Source organism: Salvelinus namaycush, chromosome 9 (assembly GCF_016432855.1).
Source record: "Salvelinus namaycush isolate Seneca chromosome 9, SaNama_1.0, whole genome shotgun sequence".
Taxonomy (NCBI): domain Eukaryota; kingdom Metazoa; phylum Chordata; class Actinopteri; order Salmoniformes; family Salmonidae; genus Salvelinus; species Salvelinus namaycush.
This window is the reverse complement of record NC_052315.1, coordinates 4,154,712-4,172,627: the sequence shown is the minus strand read 5'-3', so window position 1 is coordinate 4,172,627 and position 17,916 is coordinate 4,154,712. Positions and strand designations below refer to the sequence as shown.

At 44.7% G+C, this 17,916-nt stretch overlaps 1 protein-coding gene across 1 annotated transcript; it reads left to right on the top strand.

Annotated features, from left to right (window-relative positions):
- Positions 1-1,072: 1,072 nt before the first annotated feature.
- LOC120053339 (C-type natriuretic peptide 4-like) lies at positions 1,073-3,030 on the top strand. Its single transcript, XM_039000463.1, has 2 exons — positions 1,073-1,251; positions 2,744-3,030. Exons 1-2 carry the CDS (start codon positions 1,159-1,161, stop codon positions 3,011-3,013), a joined length of 363 nt encoding a protein of 120 aa, XP_038856391.1. The 5' UTR covers positions 1,073-1,158; the 3' UTR covers positions 3,014-3,030.
- Positions 3,031-17,916: the final 14,886 nt, after the last annotated feature.

Here is a 17,916-nt window from a genome sequence, read left to right as displayed (position 1 = left end):
GGGACAGCAGACACACACAAACGTAATGCTTGTAGTTGCATGGGAATCGCACGGCAGATTAAACCCATACATATTCCCCAGGTCGATGCCCAAATGGATGCATTGATAAAAAAGTAAATGAGCATCAGTATCGTCTAATATCTACCAATTACTGACGATAACCAAGGAAACAGCCTATCAAAGAGCGCATTTTAGGCTACAATTCTACAGCAGGTCCACACAACGCACAACCCCCCAGCGTTCAGTTTCAGTCTCATTTACAAGGAGGTTGGAGCCGTTGTAATTGCCTAGATCTTTTGAATTCTAGTTTTAGAGACTCGTGTTTTAAAGTTGCGCATTATTCATTATTTTTTTTCACATGTTGGTGCACAGGATGAATAGGCCAATTTGTTATTATGAGTATATCAATAGAAAATACAGCTGACTAACAAATACATAATTCCAAACAAAAATACACATTTATTTACCAAGACAGTACATCTTTTGGAATGGTGTTTGATACATTTCCCCCCATCAATTTGGTAATTCTGCGTTAATGAGTGGGTTTTATCATTCCCCACAAAATCTGTTGCATTTAACAAGTCAGGTCTTGATTTCTTTGGAACTCATTGTCCAACCTCATTTCCTCGCGGTGGGTGGTTGGCATTTTAATATAGTATCATGTGTCTGCCAATGCCACACTGCTACACTTGTGAATTACATATAATTTCTCCTTTTCAAGCAAAGCAATTAAGTACTGTTTTGGTGGCAAACCAGTCGTAGTGGTGCATGGTGAAACAGTAATGTAATTGTTTTTTTTGTTTTATTTCATTAATTTAAGCCATAATGACCAGTGTAGGTATCATTTTAATTCATAATTTAGCATGACGCGCTCCTCAATAGATTACGCAGGTAGGCCTATGCAGAAGAAAAAAACCGAAATTGGCAAGGTACAAGAGGGAGGGGGAAGGAAGACCATTACGCAGGTTGTCATGACATCACCAGCGGCTGGCTATAAAGCCGTGAATAGTAATTCGTAGAGTTAGAGTAGCACTTGGGAAGCTTGGAGTAAAGACCGACGCAGAGACAGAGAACCAATTTGTTAAACAACCAATATCATTTATCGTATACTGAACTTCGCCAAAGAGGAATCCTTTACAACAACAAAAACTTGTCAGAATGAACATCTCACATTTGGTGGCATGTGGACTTATGATCACCCTGCTTTCACTGCGGACAGGGGCGAAGCCTCTGACACCGGCGCAACAGAAGGTGAGGTCACTTCATTGATGTGAGCGCTGTAATTTGTGAGTGGAATGCGATTCTTTGGAGAACTATATTTGCATGGTGCGCAGCTATAGCCTAACTAATATTAATCACATTACGGTGCCGCAAATAGCATTAACAACAGATGCAAGTGTATAGACTACTGGGAATGTATATCTTGGTAGGCAGACTATCAATGGCCATATATCATATATATATATATAACCTAGGCTATACTATATACTATACTAAGACCATTGCATTTACATTACACCGCTCATATTGAAGATGGAGGTCTGTATCTTATCGTACACAGGCTATTACTGGAAGGAAAGGCTTGCTTTTTTAGTTTAAAAAAACGATCAGAGCGATATATGGATAGATACTGTGTTCCACGGCGAACCTACAGCCACTTAGGCTACTTAATTGCATAAGGTTGACTATATTCATGCCGGTACCCAAGCGCGCGTCTTGAGAAGCGCTCGAGTGGACATAGGATACGAGGACACAGTGACCTTTACATGTAGACTACCCAAATTAGCTTTTGCGCGTCCTACATGTAACATACATGTTGACTTAGTAGGCTATTGAAGGCAACCAATCTTACATTTCTTTGAAAACGTGTTTTTTAAACCAGAAAACATCCCTTTCCCACCAGTTGAAAAGGCGCATCTGCCATCGAGAGACTCATAGCGCAAATATTTCAACGACAAAAACCATTCAATCAACGTGGAAAACTGATTGGATTTGCAAAAAGTCATCAATGTAAGGGAATTTAGTAATTGTTTTACCCAACTTTAAACCTAAATACAATGACATGGTTAAAAAAAATCACGTTTAATTCAAGTTAGTTGACAACTAAACCAAATGTAAATCAAAACAAGACATTGAACTGACGTCTGTGAGGAGTGGGTATTCTACTGCATGCGCACCTGTCTCTCCAGCTGCATCCGATAATCCCCGGGACTGGGAGACTCATTTCTGACCCGTGTTTATCGCTTTATTCAACGAATGTGCAATAGGAAAGGCTACACACCGTTTCCCATGTGTTAAAGCGCAACTGTAGCCCATGACCACACACAAATTCAGGATTTGGTTTCAAAGAACGGGCCAATTACTTGCAGCATGTTATGTGATTTCTATTCAGTAGCTAACTTAGTTGCTACACGACGAGTTCTGACCTGTCTTTTGGTTCTTCCCGACGCGAGTCAAGTGTAGACAACACTGACATGACTAGATTTAGCCTATAATTGAGGAAAGGTTTGATATGGAACATAAATACATTTATAAGGCCAGTTGAAAACAAAAGTGTTGGGAAAAGTGCAGGATAGTGAGTTTACTGCTTGCCGAAGTAGGCAAATGATGTCCCGAATACGCAGATTTGTCGTTAATCAGAATCATTCCCAGATGCGCAAACTGCTGACAGGTGCTTACACAAGTCGTTTCCATAGAGAATGTATTATCTAAAGCGGGTGTCTCTCTTGTTTCTGTATCCCAGTCTCTCAGAAGTTTGCTGGGGGAGGAACTGTCGGAGTTCATGGCGTCGGGCGAGAGAGAGCAGAGGCTGGAAAAAGTACGCTCCCGGGTACGCTTGCTGCGAGACCTGCGCATGGACACTCGCGCCAAGGCCATGTGGGCGCGACTGCTGAACGACCAGCCCAGCGCACGGAGACACAAATCAAACACCAAGAAAGGGTCCGCGGCCCGGAGCGGCTGCTTCGGACACAAAATGGACAGGATAGGCACCATTAGCGGCATGGGCTGTTAGAGAAGGCATATCAAGACTTGTTGGTAAGTAACCTAAGCTCTCACGCGATCTCCCTTTCTCCATGCGCAATTGCACATCCTGTGATTAAATCAGGAGGAACGTACATCACCACCACTTTAGGATGGAAGACATAAAGGCGAATGATATATATATTAAAGACTATTGGAAAACAACCTAATTTGAGGACAGTTCTATGGACCTACTACAAAATCCCCAATGTAACTCCTGTGAGAATTTCAGATGAGTCACACATAGACTACAGACTGTAAAAGCGTTGTTTTTAATTTTGTTTTGTTTAAAACATTTATTTAACCTTTATTTAAGGATAAATGTATGCTCGTGGAGGTGATGAGGTGGCCCCTTGTGAGCATGTCAGACTTGCAACATGTTGCAATTTCTCAACCTGGACCGTGCACAGACCTTTCAGGGGGCAGGTCCTCAAAATAAAAAAAAATACGTTCATCATTCATTTCTCGATATTCATAAAAAATCAAGCTAGCTCACTAGCAGAGTTACATTCATCAACATCAATGATCCGCTGATAGCCCACCCTCTTGCCGATGTAAACCATGCGTTTAGGAGGCACTGTAACTACCTTGCATTTGTGATGAGTGTGTTGTTGCGGAAATAAATAGGCCTATGGCTCAAAAATGTTGTGACTTATCTTCAATGCTCTCCAATTCTTAAATAACGACTTCATAATATAGCCTAGTATTCATACTATTTTAACTCATAGTGGCTCGTTAGCTAGAGTCTAGACTACCAGACACACATGTGCAAATCCTGACCGAAGAAGGGATGGAGTTGGATCGGGAAGGTCGTAGATGCAGCGGCTCCTCCTCTCTTTGTCTTTCTGCCTCTCTCTGTTTCGCGTAGCAGCCAACCAGATCCAATATTGATGATTATGTAAATCAAGTGTTATTCAGTGTCAATCAAATGTTATGCTGCTGTGGCAGTATTGTTGATATTTAAACTAAGTAGCTAGCTACACACGATCAACCGGTCACCGCATCTCAAGCCATGCAGATTCTGGGCATGCGCGCTCGGTACAGGGCAGGCCACCGACGGGTAGGGGGTGGCGATCTTGACGACGTCACGACTAATTGCGGGCAGAACAACAAAGACAAAACTGTAGACAAAAGATAATAATATTCCACCACCAATAAGGGCACTTGGCGCGTGGGAGGGCAAAGGGACAGGTGCTCGGCACAGGTAGACTCCTATCACTTGGCGCGGGAGGGCAAAGGGACAGGTGCTCGGCACAGGTAGACTCCTAACACTTGGCGCGTGGAAGGGCAAAGGGACAGGTGCTCGGCTCAGGTAGACTCCTATCACTTGGCGCGTGGGAGGGCAAAGGGGCAGGTGCTCGGCTCAGGTAGACTCCTATCACTTGGCGCGTGGGAGGGCAAAGGGACAGGTGCTCGGCTCAGGTAGACTCTTATCTGTGCACGACACATACCTGACCTCAAACTTCAGAGTAGGGATAAATCCTACAGGCTAATCCTTTTGGTTTAGGCCTACTGACTAACACAAACACATCTTATTAAGACTGCATTAGGAAGAAGGATAGGGATGGACCTACAAATGCATCTGCTTCTTGATTGAAATCATGAACAATCAACTCCAAATTGACTTTTACAAGCAGTCCATCTATGTGCTATATGCATTTCCTGTGTGGGACAGTGGGAGATAGAATTAGAATGACAAAAGCCCCGTAGAATGAGATCACGAATCCCCTCTTGAAATGTTTCAAGTCTGTAGGAAGCGACTTGAAGTCCATACACATTGCAGGACATCGTCATAAGTAATCATAGCTGTTGGCTGAAGGCCTAATGGGTCAGATGTGAACACGATGAGGACATGTCAATGACTTCATAATTGTCCCACAATCCAGTCTGCTTTATCAATGACCTTTGGCCTGACAATAAGATCTATAGTAGATCTCAGTGTCAGGCCAAAGGCCGTTGATAATGCAGAATGGATTATGGGACAATTATGAAGTCATCGACCAGTCTCTAGTAGGTAGGGAGAGGAACAACTACACAGAGAGGGAGCGAGAGCAGGTTCCTCTCTTTGTAGATGGACACACTCACAGAAAACATCTAACACACATACCCACACACAGCACCCTAGGAGGAATGTTCCAGGAAACCCTTCCTTTTTGCTCAGATAGAAAAAAGCAGAACATTAAAAGGGCGGTATGCAGAATGAGGCAATTGGGAAACCAGGTGAAACGCGTTAGCGCGGGTTGCTTGGCCTTCATGTGGTTGTGTGTGGCTAACAGTGAAATCCTGCCGCGGGGGGCTAGTGTGGCGCCTTGCGTACGCTGTGGCTCACAGCGTGTCTATACAGTATGTGACTACGTGTGTATGTTTCTTGGGCAGACACCTCACTTCCTCCCTTTACTAACTTTAATGTGAGAAGTGAGAGATGAGAGGAGTATTGGGCGGTCAATTAAGGGTTGTGTGAGAGGCAAGGGCTTGACTGTGGTTGGTCGGAGCAGAGGTGTGCATTGAGACTGTTTAGTTAGAGGGTTTGTTTAAGTGAGGCTGACAGGTTAGAGGGCTTGTTTAAGTGAGGCTGACAGGTTAGAGGGCTTGTTTTAGTGAGGCTGACAGGTTAGAGGGCTTGTTTTAGTGAGGCTGACAGGTTAGAGGGTTTGTTTAAGTGAGGCTGACAGGTTAGAGGGCTTGTTTTAGTGAGGCTGACAGGTTAGAGGGTTTGTTTTAGTGAGGCTGACAGGTTAGAGGGCTTGTTTTAGTGAGGCTGACAGATGATTCGCTTTATTTTGTGTCCATATCTATATCCAGTTTTCTGTGAACAGATCCATCTATTTGGAGGTTTCTGTGAACAGATCCATCTATTTAGAGGTTTCTGTGAACAGGTCCATCTATTTAGAGGTTTCTGTGAACAGGTCCATCTATTTAGAGGTTGCTGTGAACAGGTCCATCTATTTAGAGGTTGCTGTGAACAGGTCCATCTATTTAGAGGTTTCTGTGAACAGGTCCATCTATTTAGAGGTTTCTGTGAACAGGTCCATCTATTTAGAGGTTTCTGTGAACAGGTCCATCTATTTGGAGGTTTCTGTGAACAGATCCATCTATTTAGAGGTTTCTGTGAACAGGTCCATCTATTTAGAGGTTGCTGTGAACAGGTCCATCTATTTAGAGGTTTCTGTGAACAGGTCCATCTATTTAGAGGTTTCTGTGAACAGGTCCATCTATTTAGAGGTTTCTGTGAACAGGTCCATCTATTTAGAGGTTTCTGTGAACAGATCCATCTATTTAGAGGTTTCTGTGAACAAATCCATCTAACCAGGTCTTTTCTTCTTTCTTCCCAGAGCATTCAGACGATGGGTTCAGACAACTTGGATTAAGTTGGTCCTCGCCTGAGGAAAATTACCTAAAAGTGACCGATTTTTGGTACGAAAAGCCACCATGACCAACATATTCAAGGACTGAGACAACAATGATAAAACCAACCCATATGTATAACATAAAGACCAACACACAATACAAAATGGCGGATAAGGGTGGAAAAACTAGAAACCGCAAAGCTGTATATTGTCGCTGCTGCTGTACATTCGTGTACTTTCATTCCGCATAAATGTATTTATGTTTTAAAAACTATTTATATGTTTATAAAAGAGATATTTATAAATATGAGTTTTATTTATGCAACATTTTGAAATGGATGCAAACTGCAGGTCAATTCTGTTTGTAACTTTTTTTTTGTCCTAAACAGTTGTAAATGTTTTCAAAATGATTAAAAAAAACATTCCATGCACTTACGAGTCTCCTTCCAGTTTCTGTATATGGGGAAAACATGTCTAGGGCTCTATTCAGTGGGAGTCTGAGGCTTAGTTCCGTGATAGTGGACCGCTTACATAGGCCAACAAATCTCTTCATTGAGTGCTGTTGTAAATTCAAACTTTTTAAGAGGGGCAAGTGAATGGACAGAGAAATACAAGAACATACACTGTTAGGCAAGACCAAATGCAAATATAGATACTGTATACATGTTTCCTCTGAACAGTTTCATCAGAGTCAACTGTTGTTTCTTAAGCTGCAACAGCTTTTAACATGGCAGGCTGGAGTGCTTGGAGATCCTCATGAAGGTCACGTATGGATGCAGGGGAGCCCCTTTTTTACAATCATGTGAATGTGTGTATTCATTGGAACAACTACAGCAGAGGTATCCTTAAATCACCTGGATGTTGATCACACGACACGAAAACGTTTTGAAATGTTTTTACAATGGAAAAACGAAAATGAGCATTTCTTATTGGGAAAAGTCCAGGAAGTCCCTCCCTATTTGAATCCGATCTCTTCCATTTGGTACTTATTGAACACAACCCTGCAACCAGCTCCAGATAAACAACCATTTCTTTGAACAAAGGCAAGTGTTCAGCAGTGTGATATTTAAACACAGGAGGGCAGCAGTGAGCAAATGTGGAATTTCCCCCAACTGTACAGGTGCATGAGCTGTATGCCAGTGAAGCAAAGCTGAGCTAAGGCAGAGACCACTGAAAAATGATAACATCTAGCTCCCTGCAGCACCTTTAGCACTGAAGTGATTTCAGAATATGAAGCCCATGTGGTAGCTGGGAGACAGGGTAGTCTATTGACAGAAACATTTAAGGGGTATGATATAGAACATGTAAAAATGGACAGCCCTTCAAAGAGGTCACAATACATGTGATCAATTTACTGTATTTACCATAATGCTTGATGTAATAAACACCATCCGCCCATCTCACGGTCTCATCTCGCGGTCCAATATTTTAGTAAGAGACTACATAGGAATCCATGTGTTTGTAACAGTATAACTTTAGACCGTCCCCTCGCCCCGACACGGGCGCGAACCAGGGACCCTCTGCACATATCAAAAACTGACACCCACGAAGCATCGTTACCCATCGCTCCACAGAGCAACGGGAACCACTACTTCAAGGTCTCAAAGCGAGTGACGTAACCGATTGAAACGCTATTAGCGCGCACCACCGCTAACTAGCTAGCCATTTCACATCTGTTACATGTTGCAGAGAAGTCACTATGAAAAGACAGGAACGTGGAGGTTCTGTGTAAGAGTGACACTCTGCCCTAATTTGATTTGTTCCTATCTAAGAGGAAAGGGAATACATGGGAAAAGGACATCATATTCTTGTTTAATGAGCTGCGCCTCAGTCTTTGCCATGGTCTTGTTTCTAGGACGGTATTGGAAATTGTAAGACCTAAATTAATTTAATTTCTCCACTCAGAGGAATAATAATGTGTTAGTGGATGGTCATGGGTTTGTGTAATGGGGCTCAGCCTAATTGGGACTCAACCTGCCTCATAAGACTTGTCTGTAATGACACCTTATTCAAGTTTCCAGTTTTATTGTCACGTGCACAAGTACATTGAAATGCCTCTTTTGCAAGCTCTAAACCCAACAATGCAGTAATCAATACCAGTAATAAAAAATATTACACTACAAAGTAGAACAAAAACACACAAGAAATAGAAATAAGAAGAACACAAGAAAGTACGTACAGTGCCTTCGGAAAGTATTCAGACCCCTTGCCTCTTTCCACATTTTGTTACGTTACAGCCTTATTCTAAATTTGATTAAATAAATAAAAATCCTCTCCACACAATACCTCATAATGATAAAGCGAAAACATTTTTTAAAGAAATTTGAGCAAATGTATTAGACATAATAAACAAATACTGTTCTGGCCCCTGTAGTTGGGTTTGAGGTCCTTTAGGCGATCATGTAATTCCATTGTTGACCACTTGGGGGCCACTGTCCTGTGTTGAAGTGTGTTGTTCGTTTAATGTGCTGAACCTTGTAAAAGAAGAATTGTTTACATTCCGAAATGGTGAAAGTCACTCTGTGGAGCTGCAGACGTTATCAAACTCCATCCTTCTTGCTATCATTTTGTAGAAGCATTGTCTGTAAGTAAAATTAATCATAACATATTTGGCATTCAATTCATGATGATATTTTGTACAGATTATTGTTTTAATGAGATTTATGAATCTTGATAGCCACATGGATATCTGTTCAGTGCATTTGATCTTGTCATGTTTTGGAGAATTATTTACTTCCGATTTAATGCATAATGCTGCATATTTCTGTGTTTATGAACATGTATACAAATACAATGAAGCCTAATATTCAGCTAGCATACAATAAGTCATACTCATTGTTATTTTCATTCTATATTTCAGTTTTACTAATTTCAGTCACTATTACTGTACCTACGAAGCGGGGCAATAAATTATCCTTCAACACAACAGTAGCTGTACCGGTTTTATCTATCTGCTAAGTTTAAGAAGGGGACTCTTTTGCGAGGGTAGAATAAATAGACAGGATTGTGTCGAGGAACAGATCTGGGAAAGGCTACTAAAACATTTCTGCAGCATTGAAAGTCCCCAAGAACACAGTGGCCTCCATCGTTCTTAAATGGAAAAAGTTTGGAACTACCAAGGCTCTTCCTAGAGCTGGCCACCCGGCCAAACTGAGCAATCAGGGGAGGGCCTTGGTTAGGGAGGTGACCAAGAACGCGATGGTCACTCTGACAACGCTCTAGAGCTTCTCTGTGGAGATGGGAGAAACTTCCAGAAGGGCAACCATTTCTGCAGCACTCCACCAATCAGGCCTTTATGGTAGATGGAAGCCACTCCTCAGTTAAATGCACATGTTTTGAGTTTGCCAAAAGGCACCTAAAGGACTCTCAGACCATGAGAAACAAGATTCTCTGGTCTGATGAAACCAAGATTGAACTCTTTGGCCTGAATGCCAAGCATCACGTCTGGAGGAAACCTGGCACCATTCCTTCGGTGAAGCATGGTGGCAGCATCATGCTGTGGGGATGTTTTTTAGTGGCAGGCACTGGCAACTCTTGTACGGACTCGGGAGAGGCGAAGTTCAAGAGCAACCCAGCCAAGCTGCACTGCTCAGGGATGCAAATTAGACCGTTTTGAATCCAAAATAGGTGGACCTATGTGATTCGTGTAGATCCGATGAGCCCATTCTTCAAGGCAAAACTGCTCCAGCTCCTTCAAGTTGGATGGGTTCCGCTGGTGTACAGCAATCTTTAAGTCATACCACAGATTCTCAATTGGATTGAGGTCTGGGCTTTGACTAGGCCATTCCAAGACATTTAGGGTCATTGTCCTGCTAGAAGGTGAACCTCCATCCCAGTCTCAAATCTCTGGAATACTGAAACAGGTTTCCCTCAAGAATTTCCCTGCATTTAGCGCCATTCATCATTCCTTCAATTCTGAACAGTTTCCCAGTCCCTGCCGATGGAAAAACATCCCCACAGCATGATGCTGCCACCACCATGCTTCACTGTGGGGATGGTGTTCTCGGGGTGATGTGAGGTGTGGGGTTTGCGCCAGACATAGCGTTTTCCTTGATGGCCAAAAAGCTACATTTTAGTCTCATCTGACCAGAGTACCTTCTTCCATATGTTTGGGGAGTCTCCCATATGTCTTTTGGCAAACACCAAATGTGTTTGCTTATTTTTTTCTTTAACCAATGGCTTTTTTCTGGCCACTCTTTCGTAAAGCCGAGCTCTGTGGAGTGTACGGCTTAAAGTGGTCCTATGGACAGATACTCCAATCTCCGCTGTGGAGCTTTGCAGCTCCTTCAGGGTTATCGTTGGTCTCTTTGTTGCCTCTCTGATTAATGCCCTGCTTGCCTGGTCTGTGAGTTTTGGTGGGCGGTCCCTCTCTTGGCAGGTTTGTTGTGGTGCCATATTCTTACCATTTTTTAATAATGGATTTAAAGGTGATCCGTGGGATATTCAAAGTTTCTGATATTTTTTATAGCTCAATCCTGATCTATACTTCTCCAAAACTTTTTCCCTGACTTGTTTGGAGAGCTCTTTGGTCTTCATGGTGCCGCTTGCTTGGTGATGCCTCTTGCTTAGTGGTGTTGCAGACTCTGGGGCCTTTCAGAACAGATGTGTGTATATATACTGAGATCATGCGACACTTACATTGCACATAGGTGGACTTTATTTAACTAATTATGTGACTTCTGAAGGTAATTGGTTGCACCAGATCTTATTTATGGGCTTCATCGCAAAGGGGTGAATACATATGCACGCACCACTTTTCCGTTTTTAATTTTTTTGAAACAAGTTCTTTTTTTAATTTCACTTCACCAATTTGGACTATTTTGTCTATGTCCATTACATGAAATCCAAATAAAAATCTATTTAAATTACAGGTTGTAATGCAACAAAATAGGAAAAACACCAAGGTGGATGAATACTTCTGCTAGGCACTGTATATACTAGGCGACCCAAAAAATTGTCAAAGACTCCAGTCACCCAAGTCATAGACTGTTCTCTCTGCTACCGCACGGCAAGTGGTACCGGAGCGCCAAGGCCAGGACCAAAAGGCTCCTTAACAGCTTCTACCCCCAAGCCATAAGACTGCTGAACAAATAATCAAATGGCTACACGGACTATTTGCATTTACCCCACCCTCCCCCATTTGTTTTTACACTGCTGCTACTCGCTGTTTATTATCTATGCATAGTCACTTTACCCCTACCTACATGTACAAATTACCTGGACTAACCTGTACCCCCGCACACTGACTCGGTACTGCGTGTGCTGCGCTCGGAGGATCCCCTTTGTAGCAGTGACATTTCAGCAAATACAGAAGTACCTGGAGTGTGAACCCAAAGCATTGAGGTTAGCCTACATCATCCTCAGTAAATACAGAAGTACCTGGAGTGTGAACCCAAAGCATTGAGGTTAGCCTACATCATCCTCAGTAAATACAGAAGTACCTGGAGTGTGAACCCAAAGCATTGAGGTTAGCCTACATCATCCTCAGCAAATACAGAAGTACCTGGAGCATGTAGGGTCAACATTTACCACAAGTCATTGGATCTCTGTACTTACTTGATGTTATTAAACAACAAGAAAATGGAAGAGTTGAGTGTTGGGACTGTGAGGATGAGCTGACTCTTTCTGTGGTACTCTCTACATGTGATCATAGCTGCACAGAATCTCTGACTCCCCACTGTAAGTTCTGGTGTACAACAGGGGAAATAACGATGGCTTTCTCTCTCTCTCCCCACCCCTACCCTACCCTCTCCTTCCTCTGTTTTAGCTGAAGGCCTGTCTGCCCTTACAAAATAAACACGTCAAATTTCTAGTGTGACGATTTTCACAATTTTGAGCTTTACTATTTGTTGCTTTTATTATTATTATTACTAGAAGTAGTAGTAGTAGTAGTACCCCCCTGGCACAGTGACATCGTTGGCATGTTAGTAATTTGTTACAGTTATTACAAAACTACTAAACACAAACCCCAGTAAAGACCAGGCCACTAAACACAAACCCCAGTAAGACCAGGCCACTAAACCCAAACCCCAGTAAGACCAGGCCACTAAACACAAACCCCAGTAAGACCAGGCCACTAAACACAAACCCCAGTAAGACCAGGCCACTAAACACAAACCCCAGTAAGACCAAGCCACTAAACACAAACCCCAGTAAAGACCAGGCCACTAAACACAAACCCCAGTAAGACCAGGCCACTAAACACAAACCCCAGTAAGACCAGGCCACTAAACACAAACCCCAGTAAGACCAAGCCACTAAACCCAAACCCCAGTAAGACCAGGCCACTAAACACAAACCCCAGTAAGACCAGGCCACTAAACACAAACCCCAGTAAGACCAGGCCACTAAACACAAACCCCAGTAAGACCAGGCCACTAAACCCAAACCCCAGTAAGACCAGGCCACTAAACACAAACCCCAGTAAGACCAGGCCACTAAACACAAACCCCAGTAAGACCAGGCCACTAAACCCAAACCCCAGTAAGACCAGGCCACTAAACACAAACCCCAGTAAGACCAGGCCACTAAACACAAACCCCAGTAAGACCAGGCCACTAAACACAAACCCCAGTAAGACCATGCCACATCTCTTGCAATCCAGAAAGCAAATTAATATTTGAACTGCTTTTATCTAAAAGGTTCACGTACTTTACTTATGTGCAAAGAATGGTTACAATTCAGAAATGCTTTTCCAACCTTAGCCATATGTTATAAGATTATAACTGTCACATTGACGACCAATAGATTATCCATGACAAAGATTTTAATTTAATACAGTAGCTAGTAAATATGCCAGCCAAAATGGGTGTACTGTAGCAATCACTAAGAAGTTCATAGTGTTTACATTACTGTACATGCAATCAAATAGATGTCGTGGATGTTTCTATACAGTATCAAACAGCATGTAGTCTAAACAGAGTACAAATGTAAGCGTTCTCACAGACTACACAGCATAACGCAGCTCCTACAAAGGTTATCATGTCGAAGCACTGATTTAGCTGCGACCATTATTAGACAGATAATGCACAGAATCTTACATTTCTGCAAAACAATGATCCAGTCCATATGGCATCTGCTCAAGCTTCCTTAATGGCCAGTCTGTTTCTGACCTGTACTTTGTATAAAATCCAATCAAAGCTACAAGATTTCCAGTAATTCATTTTTTTTTTTTTTTTTATTGCTCTCATTGAATATATTTGCATTCATCAAAATGTCATGAAATCCATTTGCTTTATTGTTTAACTCTTTTTTTTTTTGGGTGGCTCATCTTTTCATTGTACGCACATTCATGGTATGTGATTTTAATGTTTCAAAAGTCATTTAAACTGAGCGATATAACGTTGCCACGAGAAGCAAAATGAACCAAAGATGTTAAAATGTCATGACTAGCCACTAGCCAGGCATCACGATTGCATCAGGTTCAACTAATCAGAATCAACTAATAAGGATTAACTAATTTGGTTCAACTAATCAGGATCAACTAATCTCAAATCAATTCTATTCATGCGATACTTCACACCTAGTAAATGTGTTGCAAATAACATTACAGATGCTGAATCCTGTGTCATAAAGGCCACTTTCAGATGGATAAACTGTTGTTTGTCTAAAAACCCTCCCGTTTCCCTCATGTTTGCTTATAAAATATGTTCAAATGTAACTGTGACGTTTGGTTATGGAATTAAACAGATCCACTTCTGGCTCTTCCATCCGTATCCCCACTGGCTTTCATGTGGAACTACCCCAATGAACCAATCAGCCCCCTCTTCTCCTTCTACCTAACCATGGCAGGCTGCCTCTCAGTTGCATCAGCCCCCTTCCCCCTAACCTCTCAGTGTCATCAGTCCCCTTCCCCCTAACCTCTCAGTGTCATCAGTCCCCTTCCCTCCTTCCCCCTAACCTCTCAGTGTCATCAGTCCCCTTCCCTCCTTCCCCCTAACCTCTCAGTGGCATCAGCCCCCTTCCCCCTAACCTCTCAGTGGCATCAGCCCCCTTCACCTTCCCCCTAACCTTTAGAGCTGCATCCCCCTCCCCTCCTTCCCCCTAACCTTTAGAGCTGCAGCCCCTTCCCCTCCTTCCCCCTAACCTTTAGAGCTGCATCCCCCCCCCCCTTCCCCCTAACCTTTAGAGCTGCATCCCCCTCCCCTCCTTCCCCCTAACCTTTGGAGCTGCATCCCCCTCCCCCCCTTCCCCCTAACCTTTAGAGCTGCAGCCCCTCCCCTCCTTCCCCCTAACCTTTAGAGCAGCAGCCCCTCCCCCCCTTCCCCCTAACCTTTAGAGCTGCAGCCCCTCCCCTCCTTCCCCCTAACCTTTAGAGCAGCAGCCCCTCCCCCCTTCCCCCTAACCTTTAGAGCTGCATCCCCCTCCCCTCCTTCCCCCTAACCTTTAGAGCTGCAGCCCCTTCCCCTCCTTCCCCCTAACCTTTATAGCTGTAGCCCTTTCCCTCCTTCCCCCTAACCTTTAGAGCTGCATACTCTCCCCCCCTTCCCCCTAACCTTTAGAGCTGCACCCCCCCCCCCTTCCCCCTAACCTTTAGAGCTGCAGCCCCCCCTCCCCTCCTTCCCCATAACCTTTAGAGCTGCATACTCTCCCCCCCTTCCCCCTAACCTTTAGAGCTGCAGCCCCCCCTCCCCTCCTTCCCCATAACCTTTAGAGCTGCATCCTCCCCCCCTTCCCCCTAACCTTTAGAGCTGCAGCCCCCCCTCCCCTCCTTCCCCATAACCTTTAGAGCTGCATCCTCCCCCCCTCTTCCCCCTAACCTTTAGAGCTGCAGCCCCCCCTCCCCTCCTTCCCCATAACCTTTAGAGCTGCAGCCCTTCCCCTCCTTCCCCCTAACCTTTATAGCTGTAGCCCCTTCCCCTCCTTCCCCCTAACCTTTAGAGCTGCTTCCTCCCCCCCTTCCCTCTAACCTTTAGAGCTGCATCCCCCCTCCCCTTCCCCCTAACCTTTAGAGCTGCATCCCCTTCCCTCCTTCCCCCTAACCTTTAGAGCTGCACCCCCCCCTTCCCCCTAACCTTTAGAGCTGCATCCCCCTCCCCCCCTTCCCCCTAACCTTTAGAGCTGCATCCCCCCCCCTTCCCCCTAACCTTTAGAGTTGCATCCTCCCCCCCCCTTCCCCCTAACCTTTAGAGCTGCAGCCCCCCCTCCCCTCCTTCCCCATAACCTTTAGAGCTGCATCCTCCCCCCCCTTCCCCCTAACCTTTAGAGCTGCAGCCCCCCCTCCCCTCCTTCCCCCTAACCTTTAGAGCTGCAGCCCCCCCTCCCCTCCTTCCCCATAACCTTTAGAGCTGCATCCTCCCCCCCCTTCCCCATAACCTTTAGAGCTGCAGCCCTTCCCCTCCTTCCCCCTAACCTTTAGAGCTGCAGCCCTTCCCCTCCTTCCCCCTAACCTTTATAGCTGTAGCCCCTTCCCCTCCTTCCCCCTAACCTTTAGAGCTGCATCCTCCCCCCCTTCCCCCTAACCTTTAGAGCTGCATCCCCCTCCCCTCCTTCCCCCTAACCTTTAGAGCTGCAGCCCCCTCCCCTCCTTCCCCCTAACCTTTAGAGCTGCAGCCTCCTCCCCTCCTTCCCCCTAACCTTTAGAGCTGCAGCCCCCTCCCCTCCTTCCCCATAACCTTTAGAGCAGCAGCCCCTCCCATTCTTCCCCCTAACCTTTAGAGCAGCAGCCCCTCCCCTTCTTCCCCCTAACCTTTAGAGCTGCAGCCCCCCCCCCCCCCCTCCTTCCCCATAACCTTTAGAGCTGCAGCCCCCCCCTCCCCCTCCTTCCCCCTAACCTTTAGAGCTACAGCACAGTGCAAAATCCCCCAAATGTAATAAACTGTTATTTATAGGACCGTAACAGCCTTGTAGTTTGTCTTTCACAAACCCCAGAGGAGGAACCGAGACACTCAAACCTCACTGAGACACTTATTGATGCAGCGGCAGAGAAAGACTGCTGGAAAGCAGAACGCACCCCTACATTGCCCTCCCCTGGCAGCATGTGCATAGCTTCCTGCAGCAAACCAGTTTTGGGTTCATCATTTTATTTCGGCCACATGAAAGCTGAAAACTTGAGCGTATAAAAAAAAAAAATTGTGGTGAAGAAAAAAATGTTAATAATCAAACTCAACCCAAGTCTTCGTCATAATGTCATTGGAAAAAATCTGTAACATCATTAAAATATATACGCAAAGAGGAAGAAGAGGACAAGAAAAACGTATGACATCACATTTGCAGCATGGCGAAAACATGTGTCCCTCGCTTGTTAAAACGTCAAAATAAAATAGCTGGTGAATTATTATTTATTTATTTTATAGATATATATTTATTTATTTTACCTTTATTTAACTAGGCAGGTCAGTTAAGAATACATTCTTATTTACAATGACGGCCTACCCCGGTCAAACCCTAACCCGGACGACACTAGACCGCTGCGCCACTCGGGATAAAAATGTTGAGAGAAAAAAAAACAGGTCAACGTGAGGTAAGAGTAGGTTTGGAGAGAACATGGGTCGTGTTGTTGGATCAGCACCGTGTGTAGGAGGCATATACTGTGTATGAGATTAACGGAGTGTTTCTCCTTCCGTGAGAATCAGTGTGAGCTCCCCCAGTTCTCACACCGGGAAGCCGGAGAGTGAGTGGGATTTTCCAGAAGGAGCAACCGCTGAAACCCTCCATTAGTTCATAGGAAGACTGAGTGTGGCCTGCGTCTGTCCGTCCAAAGCGCGGGAAACAAAAACATGGCTTCTGTGGCTTGCTCTAGGGCCATCATGGCCACTGAAACTGCAAAGGAGCATGGAATATGTAGTTGAACCAGTCCATGTTGAACCATGGTCCAGAACCCCTTCGATTGATTCCCTGCCTCCCACTGTCTTCTCGTGATGGAGCTGACCGCTCAGAAATGTAGCCCTCGTTCATGTAGATGAACACCACATGTCCGCTCTTATTTCTCACATGCCGGCAGAGAGTATTATAACCCCTCCAGTTGGCGCATGACGATAGGCGACTATGAGCGTTTCCACGCCACCTGTTGACAGGGAATATTCACCTCTGATCGGCCTGGTTCCAGACCAACCTTCTCTTTTTCCACAATGGGCCTTTGTCATAGAAAACGTTTGGCAGGTATTCAGGGGGTACGCCCCTGAAGCATCACCGACCACGGTGTGTTACCCAAGCCGTGGCCAGGAGCACTGTCTGAATCCATCAGAGTCCACCTTCAGAGCCGATTTACACTGTATATGCGGATTCACCTTCGGAGCCAGTTTACACTGTATATGCGGATTCACCTTCGGAGCCAGTTTACACTGCATACTATATGTGGATTTTTGTCAAGAGACCGAGTGTTTGGACCTGGTTCAACCTGGACTGGTTCAACCTGGACTGGTTCAACCTGGACCTGGTTCAACCTGGACCTGGTTCAAACTGGACCTGGTTCAACCTGGACTGGTTCAACCTGGACCTGGTTCAACCTGGACTGGTTCAACCTGGACTGGTTCAACCTGGACCTGGTTCAAACTGGACCTGGTTCAACCTGGACCTGGTTCAACCTGGGCTGGTTCAAACTGGACCT

Coding starts and splice junctions, on each gene's coding strand:
- LOC120053339 (XM_039000463.1), top strand. CDS start 1,159: ATGAACATCTCACATTTGGTGGCATGTGGACTTATGATCACCCTGCTT. Junction 1,252..2,743: donor TGACACCGGCGCAACAGAAG/GTGAGGTCACTT, acceptor TCTGTATCCCAG/TCTCTCAGAAGTTTGCTGGG.